The 14,654-nt window shown below is 35.8% G+C and overlaps 4 protein-coding genes across 4 annotated transcripts; all 4 read left to right on the top strand.

Moving 5' to 3' along the window:
* The first annotated feature begins 60 nt into the window (after positions 1–60).
* LOC140035519 (uncharacterized) lies at positions 61–570 on the top strand. Its single transcript, XM_072076780.1, has one exon. It carries the CDS (start codon positions 61–63, stop codon positions 568–570), a length of 510 nt encoding a protein of 169 aa, XP_071932881.1.
* A 5,435-nt stretch (positions 571–6,005) lies between these two features.
* On the top strand, positions 6,006–6,529 carry LOC140035073 (auxin-induced protein 15A-like). Its single transcript, XM_072074561.1, has one exon. It carries the CDS (start codon positions 6,081–6,083, stop codon positions 6,378–6,380), a length of 300 nt encoding a protein of 99 aa, XP_071930662.1. The 5' UTR covers positions 6,006–6,080; the 3' UTR covers positions 6,381–6,529.
* Positions 6,530–9,149: 2,620 nt separating this feature from the next.
* LOC113731186 (auxin-induced protein 15A-like) lies at positions 9,150–9,470 on the top strand. Its single transcript, XM_072076779.1, has one exon. The coding sequence runs from the start codon at positions 9,150–9,152 to the stop codon at positions 9,468–9,470; it is 321 nt and encodes a 106-aa protein (XP_071932880.1).
* Positions 9,471–12,535: 3,065 nt separating this feature from the next.
* Positions 12,536–13,163, top strand: LOC113731187 (auxin-induced protein 15A-like). Its single transcript, XM_027256299.2, has one exon. It carries the CDS (start codon positions 12,690–12,692, stop codon positions 12,948–12,950), a length of 261 nt encoding a protein of 86 aa, XP_027112100.2. The 5' UTR covers positions 12,536–12,689; the 3' UTR covers positions 12,951–13,163.
* The last annotated feature ends 1,491 nt before the right edge of the window (positions 13,164–14,654 follow it).

Below are 14,654 nucleotides of genomic sequence, written 5' to 3'. Positions count from 1 at the left end.
GATGATTTCTTGGTGAAAGTTAAATTATTTTTTGAGCAACATCAAATTGATATTCCATGTATGAATGCTCAATATATTGCAAGACGTGGTAGATCTCGAAGTCATCATGATGAGATAAGTGTGGAGCATTATTATCGAATGGATATATTTCTTGCAACAATTGATTATCAATTGCAAGAGTTACATAGCATGTTTAATGATCATACCATGGAATTGCTTGTTTTGAGCACTGCTTTAGATCCTAGAAATGGATTTATGCTGTTCAAGATTGATGATGTTTGTAAACTTGCAGAGAAGTTCTATCCGAATAATTTTATGGAGCAAGAACTAGTACGTTTAAGAATAGAACTTCAACATTTTGAACTTCAACATTTTAAACTCGACATTCCAAATCATCCTGAATTGCAAGAATTATCTAGTATTCATGAGTTATGTCAAGGCTTGGTGAAGACAAGAAAATCAGTGATATATCCTCTTATTGATAGATTGATTAGATTTGTTCTTACTCTTCCTGTATCAACCGCAATTACAGAGTGGGCATTTTCAATTATGAAAATAATCAAGACATAGCTCAAAAACAAGATGGAAGATAATTTTTTGAATGATTGTCTAACTGTGTATATAGAAAAGGAAGTTGCTGAAAAATTTAGCAGTGATTCAATTATAGATGAATTTAGTTCTATGAAAGAGCGTAGAGCTCAATTTACTTCTAAGAAAAGATGTTGAAATTTCAAAGTATGTTAACATAACTTTTATCTTCTTTCAATTGAAAATAGTTATATTTATATTACATGGTTATATATATATATATATATATTGCATAGGTGACATATTGGAAAGCATCTTCTCATAATATGCAAATTGGATGGTTTGTGATGTTATAAGATATTTAATCAAAGATTATCTTTTTTGTTAATTTTTGTTATGACTGTACCGCATATTTATGAATAGACGTACCTTTATAATTAAATTTAATATTTGATATTTTTAGATGTCATATATTTAAATAGAAGAAAATTATTTTGAACATAATATATTAAGATAATTTTATTAGGAAAAAATTTTGGCCCCCCCAAAAAAAAATTCCTAGCTCCGTCACACTGAGTACAGGGTCTACCACTTCCTTGAACATAGAGAATAGAGGCAGAGGGCCTCCTTTGAAATTGAACATATTAAGCCCGGGTGGCCGCTTTCATTGACTGCATAATGATTTTGAAGCATCCCAAGTCCAGATTTCGTCCTTAAAAGTACTTTATAGTTTGGCAAGCATTCGGCGATGAAATAATTAATCTTTCTTAGTTAATCTAGATTTTACTGTTTTTGAATAATACCAACTAATCTCCATGCTGAAAACCTCGCTAAATCATGTTTCATACGCATTTCAGAGCAGAATTCAACAGTTAAGACAAAACCTAAATTAAGGGTATTTGTCGACGTTAGAACTCAGAGTGACGTGTAATTATTGCAATGCATTATGAGTGCTGGTAAAGGTAACACCACTAATGGCATCCACTGTGCTGAAAATCTATATTGAACAACTAAAATTTCTGCAAATTTTGTACTACAAATTGGAGCCCTAAAGGATTCCCTGCTACCACCCTATCTGAAACAGAATGATTTCAGGAGAAGAAATCGAGTATAAGAGAATGATATATTTGATCATCCTATAGGCCTGGTTCATTTCATCATTAATGAAAAAAGAAAAAGAAAAAGAAAAAAAGGCAACCATTCACTTGTTCAGACAATAGTGATGAATTTAGCCCAACAGGAACCGCAATCGTTGCTGTTGGATTTCGCATTTGTTACAATGTTTCCCCTATTGATCGACTTGGATGCTCGTCTGTCAGAGGCAAATTTCTGGTCAAAAGGTGCTATGGTTCCCCCGGAGAGCAAAGGAAGTTGAATCAAGTTCTTTAAGATTGAAGTAACACTAGTGATTCCTACTGACTCTGAAATTTTACACCCAGGAGGGAAAACTGTAAATGAACTATAAGAACGGTTGTTAGACCCATCGATTTGTGCATTAGGATTTATGATGCTACAAGGGCCAAAACTGGTGGCCCTCATATGCTGAACGAACGCAGATGTCGGTGTCTAAATATCATGTATACTACGTAGTACTGTTAATTTGTTCTGGTATCCGGCTTACAAAGACATAACAGGGTGATCTCAACATGCTGATAGCACTTACTAATAGCGGAAAGGTTTGTTGACACATGCAAGAGAAAATAATAGAAATATGTCGTTAATCTGGAAGGTATAAAACCAGTTGACAGAGTGCTGGCTTTTTGAGGCATAAATTAGTAACAGCACTTTAATGTTACAAAAATGGCTTATAAAAGATTTGTATGAAGTTAAAAAATAAACTTGTTTCTTCATTCATAAACACCTATTTATAGTGTTTACAAGGAAATAAATCAATACAATTCAGCTAATAATTCTCTAAAAAATCTTAACAAAAACATCAACCAAAAACTATTTGATAACATGATATTTTACGTAATAAATCATAGATAAAATATTTATTAACAAATATATATATATATTTGAACAAATATCTTAACAAAACTTATTCTTCTACTAACTAAATTATTTTGATATCAAACATAATCTAATATTAACACTCTTTCTTGTCACTTTTGTTGCAAATTTTGAATTGGCTTCTCAAATTTTTGAATCTTGTTTTGGACAAGACTTCCATAAAAATGTCTGCAATCTGATCATCAATCTTGCAATGTTTTTCAACACCAAATTTTCTGATATATCCAAATGATTTCTTTACAACTTGAAAGTGAAACTCCTATACATAATAGACGAGCGTGAAGAAGAAATTCACAATACAAAAAATGATTGTTATTACAGATATAAAACAATTTTTCAAATTTTTGTATGGTTTTTTTATCAACTTTGTCACCCCCATTATCTTTGGATAGCTTTTCATGAACCTTCACAACGTAAGCTCCTTCAATTGCCTCATCAATGATTTCTTCCTGAATTTTAGCAACATCTAAATTTTTTAGTTCACGATACTGTACTTTAGAATTGCCAATTTCTGACAAATTCAAAGAAAATTTTTTGTCTTTTAGTTTCATTGAGAAAGACTCATTCCCAACGGGATTATATATAACACAAGTCCTATTTTTGAAGATGATAGAATAATTCTTCTTCAATAGCTGTTTAACACTTTACAAATTTTGATTAATTTCAAGTACATACAAAATATGAGAAATAATTTTAGTACCAGAACCATAATCAACAGCAACACTACATTTGCCTTTCACCTCAATATAACCTCCATTTCCAATTTTGACTTTGAAGATTTGCGATTTGTCAAATTTTCTAAATAGAAATTCATCATATGCCATGTGATGAGTGCAATCACTATCTATTAGTCAAGTTTCAGTACTGAAATTATTGCTTGCAAACAAGTGGCCATGAAAAGTTGCTCCGCATCTTCATCAATCATTTGGCCTTGATGTCCTCTTTTTCCTTAATTATTGTACACTTTCTTCATATGTCCCATTTGCTTACAAAACTTACATTAAATGTTAGGTTTAAACCAACAATATATTGAAAGATGTGAGATTTTCTTACCGTGTGAATATGGAGAACTTTTGCCAGTTTTCTTTTTATCTTTGCTATTTTTCTCTTGATTGTTTTTGTCACTTTGTCGAATTTGATCTTTATTTATTGCTTGAAAAACACCTTTAATGACTTCTTTAATTCTTATGACTCGTCTTTGTTCTGATGCTTCTAAAGCATTGATCAATTCTAATAAGGTCATTTGAGAGAGATCCCTTGAATCTTCAACAAAAGAAATCTTGACTTAAACTCTTTGTAGTAAACTCACCAAGACTTTCTCCATAATTATGTTATCCGAAAGTTGTTCTCCAATCAATCTGATTTTGTTCACAATATTTAAGAGTCTATCAGAGTACTTTTTAATGTTTTTTGTACTTTTCATCCTAAAGAGTTCAAATTCTCTCCTAAGATTCAAGACTTGCATCTGTTCTGTTCTGTTCTGTCATTATCTTGAAAAGTCACCTTGAGAGTATCCTAAGCTTCTTTTGCAATTTCACAAGCCATAATTTTTATGAATACTGTATTAAAAATTGCTGAATAAATGTACGTCATGATTTTTTATCTCTTTTTTACTGCATCTCTATGAACTCTTATCTCTGCAATAGTTGGATATTCTGACAATTCAAGAACTAAATTTGTTTCCACCACATCCCAAATATCACCCGCCACCAAATAGGATTTCATTTTGACAACCCAAATTTGGTAGTTGTCACCAATAAAATTTGGAGGATTGGATAAGATGTTGTTTCCTAACATTTTTTATGTTGAAAGCTTGAGTGTATAATTTTATAATAAAAAAAGCGATTCTTACCAGATTCAGTCACTCTCAGAAAAAGACTAAAACCCTTAAGATATAGGCTCTTGATACCACTTTATGGATTTTTTGGGGCATAAACTTAGTAACAACATCTTAGTGTTGCAAAAATGACTTATAAAAAGACTTGTATGAAATTGGAAAATAAGTTTGTTTCTTCATTCATAAACACCCTATTGATGGTGTTTACAAGGAAACAAATCAACACAATTCAACTAACAATTCTCTGAAAAGTCTCAACAAAAAATTACTTGATAACATGATTTTCTACCTAATAAATCATAGGTAAAATATTCGTTAACAGACTAATATATATTTTTTGTTAACAAATATCCTAATAAGACTTATTTTTCTACTAACTAAATTATTTTGATATCAAACAATACCTAATAAAATTTGTAGAAAAATTGGCATATATCAACACTAAGTATGTCCTTTATCATATAAGATTGATCTTATCCAGAGATATGACGAGTTGAACAAGTCATAAGCTGATTGCCTTTTCTGGTTCTTAGGTCGTTATTAATTTACGCTATTTTCTGAACCACTTGTCTTTCTTGTTCATGTTCCCACTCCACAACCAGCCATATAACTGAGTATTGATTGTAATCCTAGCGTGAACCAAAGAGAGGGCTAAAATCTGAAATTCGGAGTCAAATCACGGAATGAGGGCGGGCACCATATTGTCTGCACAGGAGCAGTCAACTGATCTAACATCAAACGGCAAACGCCCCTTTCCTTTTAGGACAAACTCATATTTTTCTAAGGCGCCACATACTTTTGAGTTCATTTTACCATATTTTACAACTTAAACTCGTTAGTTCTGTGGATTTTTCAATTTACTCTTGAGCAATTTCCATCAGCACTAGCAGAATAATTAGCAGTTTTACTGCAATAGGCTTACTAGCCAGCCAGCTCAAATTACAATTTTAGGACCGTTGGCGACAAGCATAGTAATGGTTACCACTGATCACTATGCCAAATTGACTGAAGGGATGAACTTTTTATAAAAAAATTAGTTAATCTGGCTTTGGTAGTTTTCTGAAATTGTGGTTATACTTTGTCTGCCTTTGTCAATCTTGAGGAGTCCAAATCATCTAGGTACTTCTCTGTGCAAGCAGATTCCAAACATATGTAATATTGAGTCTTGCACATTAGACAAGCCCCACGAGTCCTCGACATAATTGGCATAGACATACCACCTGAATATAAAAGTCTAGGTTCAATGTGTTTTGGAACTGGAGAATATTGTTTGTGATATCAAGAAGTGGTGTTTGGTGTCAAAAAAACAAACAAATCTTCAAAGGTTAGAGAATGCTTTCCTAGTGCAACAGATGTGGCGCTATTAGCGAAAAAAGTAGTCCTATCAAGTTGCATTACTGCTTGTGGTTCCTCAAGCTCAAAGTGGTAGGGCAATGTGTCTCAAAATAGATTAGGCAAAACCATGTGATCCCTTGCCAATTTCCTCACCTGATGTGCTTGCCAACTCTCATAATTCAACTAGCTTACACTCCCCAAGTGCTCGCCGTTTCTACCATTTCCAGATGCTATATATGTTGAGGCGTCTAAGATGACATTTCATCAATTAACTCGCTTTCTTTAGCTGTCATCCACATTTCAAGGTACTTCAGAGTCTTCATCACCTAAGCTTCCTCTATTCCTTTCCGTTTGATCTATTCCACAAATGGGCGTCCAATTAGCCGGAATTGCTCAAGCTAAAGAAAAGCTTCGCCAGACTATCTCACCAAAAAAGGGAAGCATTTCGAAAACTAATGACGTTCCTAAAGGCCATTTTGCAGTTTATGTTGGGGAAACATACAGGCGATTTGTGATACCAATTTCTTACTTGAACCACCCTTTGTTCCAAGACTTGTTGCACTGGGCTGAGGAAGAGTTTGGGTACAGCCATCCCACGGGAGGTCTCACCTTTCCATGCTCTGAAGATTATTTCATCAATCTCACTTCTGTGTTGAATTCTTTATAGAATGTGCCCCTTGCATGGAGGCCTGCAGCTTTAACCTATCCGTTGGTACATTACATTTTCATTAGTGTTAGGATTTCACTGATTTGTACGTCTAATTTTAACAATAGAGACCTCTAATTGAGTCTCTTCAATTTTGTATACAGATTGGGAATGCAACCGATTGTGTCATCCACATTGTACAATACAAGTGTTGCATATTGCTAAAATTTCTGCTTTAAGACCCTCCATTTTTTGAGCTGAATAGCCTGAATGTGTACCCTTGGAAGATAAACACGAAAATTTTGTAAAACGAGAAAATAGTTTAATACATAAATTATTGATCTTTTCTTCTTCTTCTTCTTCTTCTTCTTTTCTTTCAAAAAAAAAAAAAAAAATAAAGAGTTAAAAGTTGAAAATGTTGAGAATTTATTATGGATGCAAGTTAGGCTTCATTTGAAACATATTGCAATAGCAATTTAAGATTAAAATAAAAGAAGTCCAATTTTCTACTATTCGGGAGATTTTTGGTATTGCAGCTCATAAGGAAATAGATTAATGAGAATCGGACCCACTACTTTGACATGATAGTTCCGCTTTGCTAATTTTCCCCGAATAAATGGAAATAAAAGAAGAGAAACTCTAGCCCAAAAATTTTTACTGCAAAATGGGAAGAAATGGTGAAAACCACTAAAAACCGAGAGAAGTCTTCTACAACAAGAAATTACGTATAAAATCTCAAAGAAGTAGAATGCAATAAATGACTTTTCTTTTGTCAACTTCAGAAAAAAAAATAATTTTAAAAATTCCTTTCTTTTCATTTTTTTTTCGTTTTCTCTCATAAACTAATGGTTCTCCTTTTTTTTTTTTTTTTTTGGTTTTTTTCACTTAACGACTTTGTTTGGGAATAGACTTGACAGTTGTGAGAACCAAGGGCAGAAATCAGGCTTCACAACAACGCTCAATGGGATCCTCCCACAGTGAAATGGAAACCAAGGTAGGGCAGCTTCACATTTTTGCTCGCGGCCTAGACCCGACCGTGGCTATTTCATCAAATCTCGAGGTTCCCGGCCGCGGCCCCGGCGCCGGCGGAGAAAATAAACAAAAAAAAAAAAAAGAAAGGTTATAAGTACAAATTGTACTAATTTTTATAGTTACAAACTTCGTATAGGAGGAAAGCTTTTCGTAGATGTATGAACCAAAATATGTTAGAAGTGTTTGGGACGGTTAATTACCATCGCAGCCCACACAAATAGTAGGCAAATACGTACGTCCCAACTCCCGGAGATGCGCCTCATCTCCGCCACAGACTTAGAGAGAATTTATCCGACGACATTAATTGTTCGACTGGCATCTTCATCGCCTTTATCTGTTGACGCCCCTTACGTTAAAATAAATGAATATATCATCTGTCGGCTTCTTCTTCCTTACATTTATCATATCTTAGAATTTTGCAGTGAAGATTTTTGCGTCCAATAAAGTCCCGAAACCTGATTTTTCAATAATTAGATATAGCTAGTTTGGGTTCTTCATCCCACACGCGAAGGATGGCACCTAATATTTGTTTAGGTAGCTTTCGGAATTTGAGTCAGAGACCTCACTTAAATTGCTTGCTCTTAGGATAATGGTCAAAGTGCACCCGTACATTGCACCAGTATCATATTTCTCGCTTAATTTGAGAATCAACGCAAAATTGCACCATGAAGAGATCAGTTTCATGTCTGAAAATATCTATTTTTTTTTTGGATACGATAATATCTATTCTACACCTGCTTCTACTTTACACTGAAAGGAAGAGTAAATCTAAGAGGTCAATGAGAAACTTAGAGAAGACTGAATTGTCACCGGATCAAACAGGTGTCCTTGCATCCGTCAGTCAAGTTTTCAAAAAGTCTTGGAAAAGGATGCGGGCTAAGGGATTCGATCCCTTGACCCACACCCATGGATTGGTGTTCTTTTCAGTTTGTAAGCAGCCAGCTGATGGGTTGATCCAAATCCCGTACATGCTTCAGTTTTGGACCTCAAGCTCCAAGTCAGGATGAACCCACCTCCATCGAAGCTGACTTAACATATATGCTTCAATTCTTATCACCTTACTGATTAGAGAGACAGAATTAATGCACAACAATATTTTTGCCACTCGTCTAATCAGGGTCCTCACGATGGTGAGACACAACAATGCAAATGGCTTAATTTGGTGGTAAAGGAAGAAATGTACGTAGATTGGCAGGGAACATAATAGGGCCCGTACGTACAAACGTAGAATGCTTTTGATATCAGCAACACATTAAGGATATATATAATTTGATGATCAGGAACACAGGAAATGCGTTACCAGCCGCGGTCGCGGTTCACCCCTCAAAACCGCGGCTAGAAAACACTAAACAATTATAGCAATAAATTAAGAAGAGGAATTTCCTCACACATACAAGTTGGGAAAGAAGGGAGTAGCGTTGTGAGGATGAGCTCTTCCTCCCTGGCTCCCTGCCTCAATAATGCAAGAAGCACAGTCTTTAGTCTTGTTGTTTAGGGCGTAACTTGGTCCCACGATATTGGGCATGGGGTTCAATTTGCTGCGGACACGTCTGTTGCATGGCTAACTCCAGGGGCCTTTGTAGCCATAGGACTACCATTATTTATTTTTTATACTACTCGACCACCATTATTCCCTATAAACAAGAACTCAGTTGCAGAAAAATATGCAGCAACCCCCCAAGTATTAATTCTTCTTCAACCTATACATCAAAGTCCTCATATATACATATCCTTCTCTTCAATCTAGAGAATTGGGCTATGGGAATTCGCTTGATAGCTGCCATGGTTCATGCAAAGCAAGTGTTTAGGTCGAGAGCTGGTGTGCATGGCGGCCATGCATCACCAACTGCTGTATCCAGCAATGCAGATGTCCCAAAGGGTCACTTGGCAGTTTACGTTGGAGAGCCTTATAAGTACCGCTTTGTGGTTCCTCTGTCCTACTTGAAGCATCCTTTGTTCCTGGATCTATTGAGGCGGGCAGAGGAAGAAAACGGATTTGATCATCCCATGGGAGGCCTCACCATCCCATGCAGCAGAAATGCCTTTCTTGATATGGCGTCTCGCTTGAATGACTGCTGAGCTTACGAGGAAAAGCAGAAATTAAATAGGGTTCTTATTTTTATTTTAATTAATATGACACACATAAGACTGTTACTCTTATTTCATTGTTGGGAATTTTACTGTTACAATGCATATTGCAGCCCCAGGCCAGTCCATATATTGAAACTTGGGTTTTTCTGGCTGAAAATTAGCGTCATTTTTGTTAGCAGCAAATAATTTTCTGCGCCCAGCATGTTGGAAGCTTCGATGGCATACGCAGTATTATGGCCCAGAAAAGAAATAATTATAAGGAGGAAAAACAAAATGTTCCAATTATCATATTTCTGTTCTTATAGAAATGCATTTTTACACTGCAATTCCATGTTTATCTTTTCTCCTACACAATAACGATTAAGGGATTGCTCGATACTGCTATACCATGCATATAGGTTGTAGTTCCTGTACTTAAATTCCATTATCTACCTAGCTCTTATAATTTGAAACCCCTAGTTTTCCTACTTTATTACTTTGAGGAGGACTTGTACATGATTCAGAAGTGCTTAAATTTGATTGCCGATTGGCAGTGATAATTTTTAACTGCTGGATAGCATATAAATTTCAAGCTAATTAGTAGTACTACACCATTATATATGGATGATCCTTTTAACAAATCGAATCAGTACTACATTCTTATTTCTACATCAATAAATATTTTCTTTAGAAAATCTAGTCAGAAGTCAACAGTCAATGAGGGTATATCTTTCTTGAAACACAAATGCAGATATAAAATATTTTTTCCAAACGCAGATATTTGATTACTTAATACCAGCATATTTCCTACCCCAAACAAAAAAGGCCATATATATATGGTTTAAACTTGTAAAGTTAAGAGCTGTCTTGGTGAATTCTTGTTGTGTAGGTGTGTCACTAATTGAACACTAGCCAATATCGCAACGGATCTTCTGTCTCATACCCTGTGTCATTCTCTGTCCCACTTTTTATTATATTACTATTTCTCCTTCATAAACATCATGCTTTAATTCCTTTTTGTTTTTTTATTTTTGTTTTCTTAAGATCCAATAACTATTAATTAAGTAAAAAATAAATACAATAGCTTCAAAAAAGCAATATATAATAGAAAATTAAAAACTATAGCAGAAAATTCATAAAAAATCTCATTTTTTATGCATTTTTATTTTTTGAGTTTGTTAAATTTTGTGTATTACTCAATTAATAGTTATTGGATCTTAAGGAAATAAAAAAGAATTAAAACATGATGTTTATGAAGGAGAAATAGCAATATAATAAAAAGTGGGACAGAGAATGGCACAGGATATGGGACAGAAGATCCGTTGCGAGCCACGCCACTGTCTACCTATCATCTTCTCCTAAGCTATACATGATTTACTTGGACAACAATAGTCACTAGCATGTATCCAGAAAAATTTATCACCATAAAAGGAAAATCTACTTTCCAAGAAAGAAATCGTTGGAATTTCATCATCTAGACAGAGCAAGAGGAAAGGATTGTCCCAAATAAAATAAAATAAAAAGGACATAAATTTTTTTTTTTAAAAAGACGGATAGGAGCCAAGTACTAACAGGAAGAAACAAGTAACTTGGCGGTGCAAAGCGCGTTTTAGCAGTTCATAATTCCTGAAATGCTTGCATAATATATACTACTTGTATTTTTGGGGTAATTTCTATTGTAGTAGCGGATTTGGATGCATGACCTGTATGTGAAAAAGGAATTTAAATTTTGAACAGAAGTTAAGTATCATCATGCATTAAAACCTATGTGATGGCGTGAATGATAAATTGAAGTCTGTCACAACACCATTAAATACTGCAGTAACGAAAAAGCCGTCGGAAAAAGGAAAAAAAAAAAAAAAGCAAATCGCATTCGGATAGGAAGGAAGGACCCGGATTTCAGAGTCCCCATAGCAGCAAATGGCATCAGATAGACAGTACTTGGATAATTGGGTAATGATTACACACAAAAAAAAAAAAAAATCGCATGTACTTGGAAGGACGTGTGCATTTGTGACGGAGAATGGAGGAGATGGTGCTCATCAGGAGGACTAAACTCGTGAATATGATCCAATTATTGTCTCTTTTTAATGGTTGGTGGGGCAGGTATGGACGCCCTTATTTCAATCCAACATTGGATTGGACGATTTGATAGTCGAAAATCTGTGTGAGCAGTGCACTCGATAAGAAAACGAATATTATTAGCTCATTGAGTCAGTTAATGATTGATCTGCAGAACGTGGAGAATGGTGGGCAGGTGGCAACTGCATTTGGAGATGGGAATACTCAATATGAGAAGCTGATTTTTGCTTCTGGCATTCCGAATAAGCAACTGAAATGAATTATGCAAAGGTCTCATTAAGCTCCATATATTATACCCTCGAGGAATCTCAATCCGCCCTCTGTGAGGACTCTACTCATTTGAGAGAGATCCACAGTGCCGTACAAGATCAAGAAGCAAAGTAAATTCCTGGAACGGAACGAAACGGAAGAACAGCTCCCTCAGACAAAAATTATTGGATAGTTTTCAAGAACACGTAGTAGTAATTCATGAATCCCCTCCGACTATTATACATATCCAGTGTGAGTAGTATTAGCAATCAGAGAGCTTGATAAATGTCCTGAAAGCAGCACATGGCGCTCGGTTGTCGGCCACAAATTAGTTTGCATTCCTTCCGCAGGCAACTTGTCTAATAAAAAATCAGAGCCAACCCACATGAATAATGGAATTATATGTTGTCAAAGCTTTCCGTTGTACGATCGCCGGTTTTGGTTTTGGAGGCATTAGCAGCAATTGCGGCCCGGAATGCTTTCTTCAGTTCAGAAAAATAAAATATGACTTCAGCTGGGGCAAGTGGGGTTCTGATGGATGATGCATGGAAAATTGGAGTCTTGGGCAGAGCCATGTGAGGCTCTAATAATTGAGGCTGAGGCCCCTCTCCATCATGATTCATGATCACCAACCCCTTTGATAGTTTGATACCGCGTCATCTTTCCACAACGGTTGCAGCCCCGTATTATTTTACGGAAAAGGCAAAAGTACCAGTAATATATAGCAGATAGCAAAGGAGGCTATAAATACATAACAATCCACAAACCCTCCAACTTACCATACCACCAAGAGCCACTCGATCCACTTCTTTTACAAATCAAGCTTCAACTTTCAAGATTCCCTTTCTAACTAGAAAAAACAAGAAGAAGAAGAAGAAGAAGTAATTACTCGTTCTCATGGGGATCTACAAACTGCAATCTCTTCTGCAAAGAAATCGTCAATCAGATGTTCCTAAAGGCCATTTTGCGGTGTACGTAGGAGAGATGGAAAAGAAGCGATTTGTGCTTCCCATATCATACTTGAATCATCCTACGTTTCAGGATTTGTTACGCAAAGCAGAGGAAGAGTTTGGCTATGATCATCCTATGGGGGGTCTAACAATTCCCTGCAACGAGGATGCCTTTGTTGATCTCACTTCTCGACTCAACTCCCTGTAAAGGCTTAGTTAGACCACAAGTCTCTGCAGTTTTGACAAGAGAGCTTTACTATCTTTATCTTTCTTCTTCTTCTTTTTTTTTTTTTTTTTTGAATTTTTTTACCTACAAGAGATCAGGGCTGTAAAGCCCATGTAAAAATCTACCTTTAGCGAAATTCAGAGGCTACAAAACAATTATACAAGTTAAATCAACTTTATCCATTTTTTTGGTTTCTATGGATTCAGCTCATCTGAAAAGCAGAGTTGGTATGAATTATAACTTTTCACCCAGGCCTCAGCAATCGTGCTCGTCTAAATAAATTTTTGTAGACGATCATACATAGAGTTTGAAAATAGTAGGCGTCAATTAAGATAAATCCAATGGACGAGCTCAGAGTGGATATTGAATCACAAGGCAAGGCAATAACATGTGAAGAAACTCTCAGAGTGGATATTGAAGGGCCATCGAGTTTAAAATCCAGATTTGTAATGTTGGAAAAGAGTAAACTAATGAGACAGCTGTGGTTTAAAAACCTATACGATCTGTTTTGGGAGTCAGCAGTCTGCTAAGCTGCCTAAACTAGCCTTGCCACTCCATGGCCACCAAGATACAATGCGCAGAAGGTTCAAATCTTCAAGAAAGAAAGCTCTCTGCAACCTTACAACAAGAAAAGAACCATGGTACCTGTCTTTTAATCAACAATGTGTAATCTGCCTCGCAGATGGTCAATCAGATGATCAAGTGCTTGCAAAGGTTCATATGACGAACCTGACGCATACCGAGCATGGTTCAAAGTCGCGGTCCCGGTTGCGGTTGCGGTCGCGGCCTGAATCGTTTCATATCGATCTCGGTGTATTGTTAGCGGTTTCGGTGAAATGCGAATTTTTGAAATATTTAATATTCTAAAAATTGTAAAAAAATATGATAAATAAAAATAATTAAAAATTAGTAAAAATAATAAAAATTCGAATTGACTCAGGATGGGTCGGAGTGATTCGGTGTGACTCAGCCATTTCAACCCTTCACGGTAACGTCTCGACGAGTCGAGTATCTCGAAATTATATCGTCCCGATATCGTATCAAGTGATATCAAGTGATATCGTACCAAGTGATAATAAGGATGGACTACAAATTTTTGAACCCAAGAATTGCCAACGATAATGAGGATATGAACCACACAATATAGACGAAGGATTGCGGGAGTCTACTTCCTATCTACCCCCTCCGGGGCCTTCTCTTTTTCTGGCAAACACATTTACCGTCTGGCTGGGATGCAAGTGTTTAAGCAAAGTGAAGTGACGATCTTAAACGTATATTTTCCCTTTAATTTACTGGTGAAAATCTCCACCCATTTTCATCTAGCAAAATAAAGCAGAAGCATTGATTTATCCTCAGCTTGTATGGTTAGCATCCAAATATTAATGCACTCGCTGCAACAGAAGACAGTAAGCAATCATATGGACAAGAACAAGGAACATGTGGGGTCAAAGCACCACAGGTTAGTGAGGTGAATGAAACAAGGTGGAATGATAGGTTCATTAGCAGAACCATCTGATCAGTAATGAAGCAGGTCCTAATCCAATGGCTTTCCTACAACACCTTCGCTAATTGCAGACAAGAAATCCAACAAACAAGTAGGAGGAATCAACTACGGGGCTGTTATTGATGCTTCAAAAATTTGCTAGAGTTTCACAAGCAAAGCCATGTGACAGGTTGTGATCATTG

This window comes from Coffea arabica, chromosome 2c (genome assembly GCF_036785885.1).
Source record: "Coffea arabica cultivar ET-39 chromosome 2c, Coffea Arabica ET-39 HiFi, whole genome shotgun sequence".
Lineage (NCBI taxonomy): Eukaryota > Viridiplantae > Streptophyta > Magnoliopsida > Gentianales > Rubiaceae > Coffea > Coffea arabica.
Note: the sequence above shows the minus strand (reverse complement) of the source record. Positions and strands in the feature narration are given on the sequence as shown.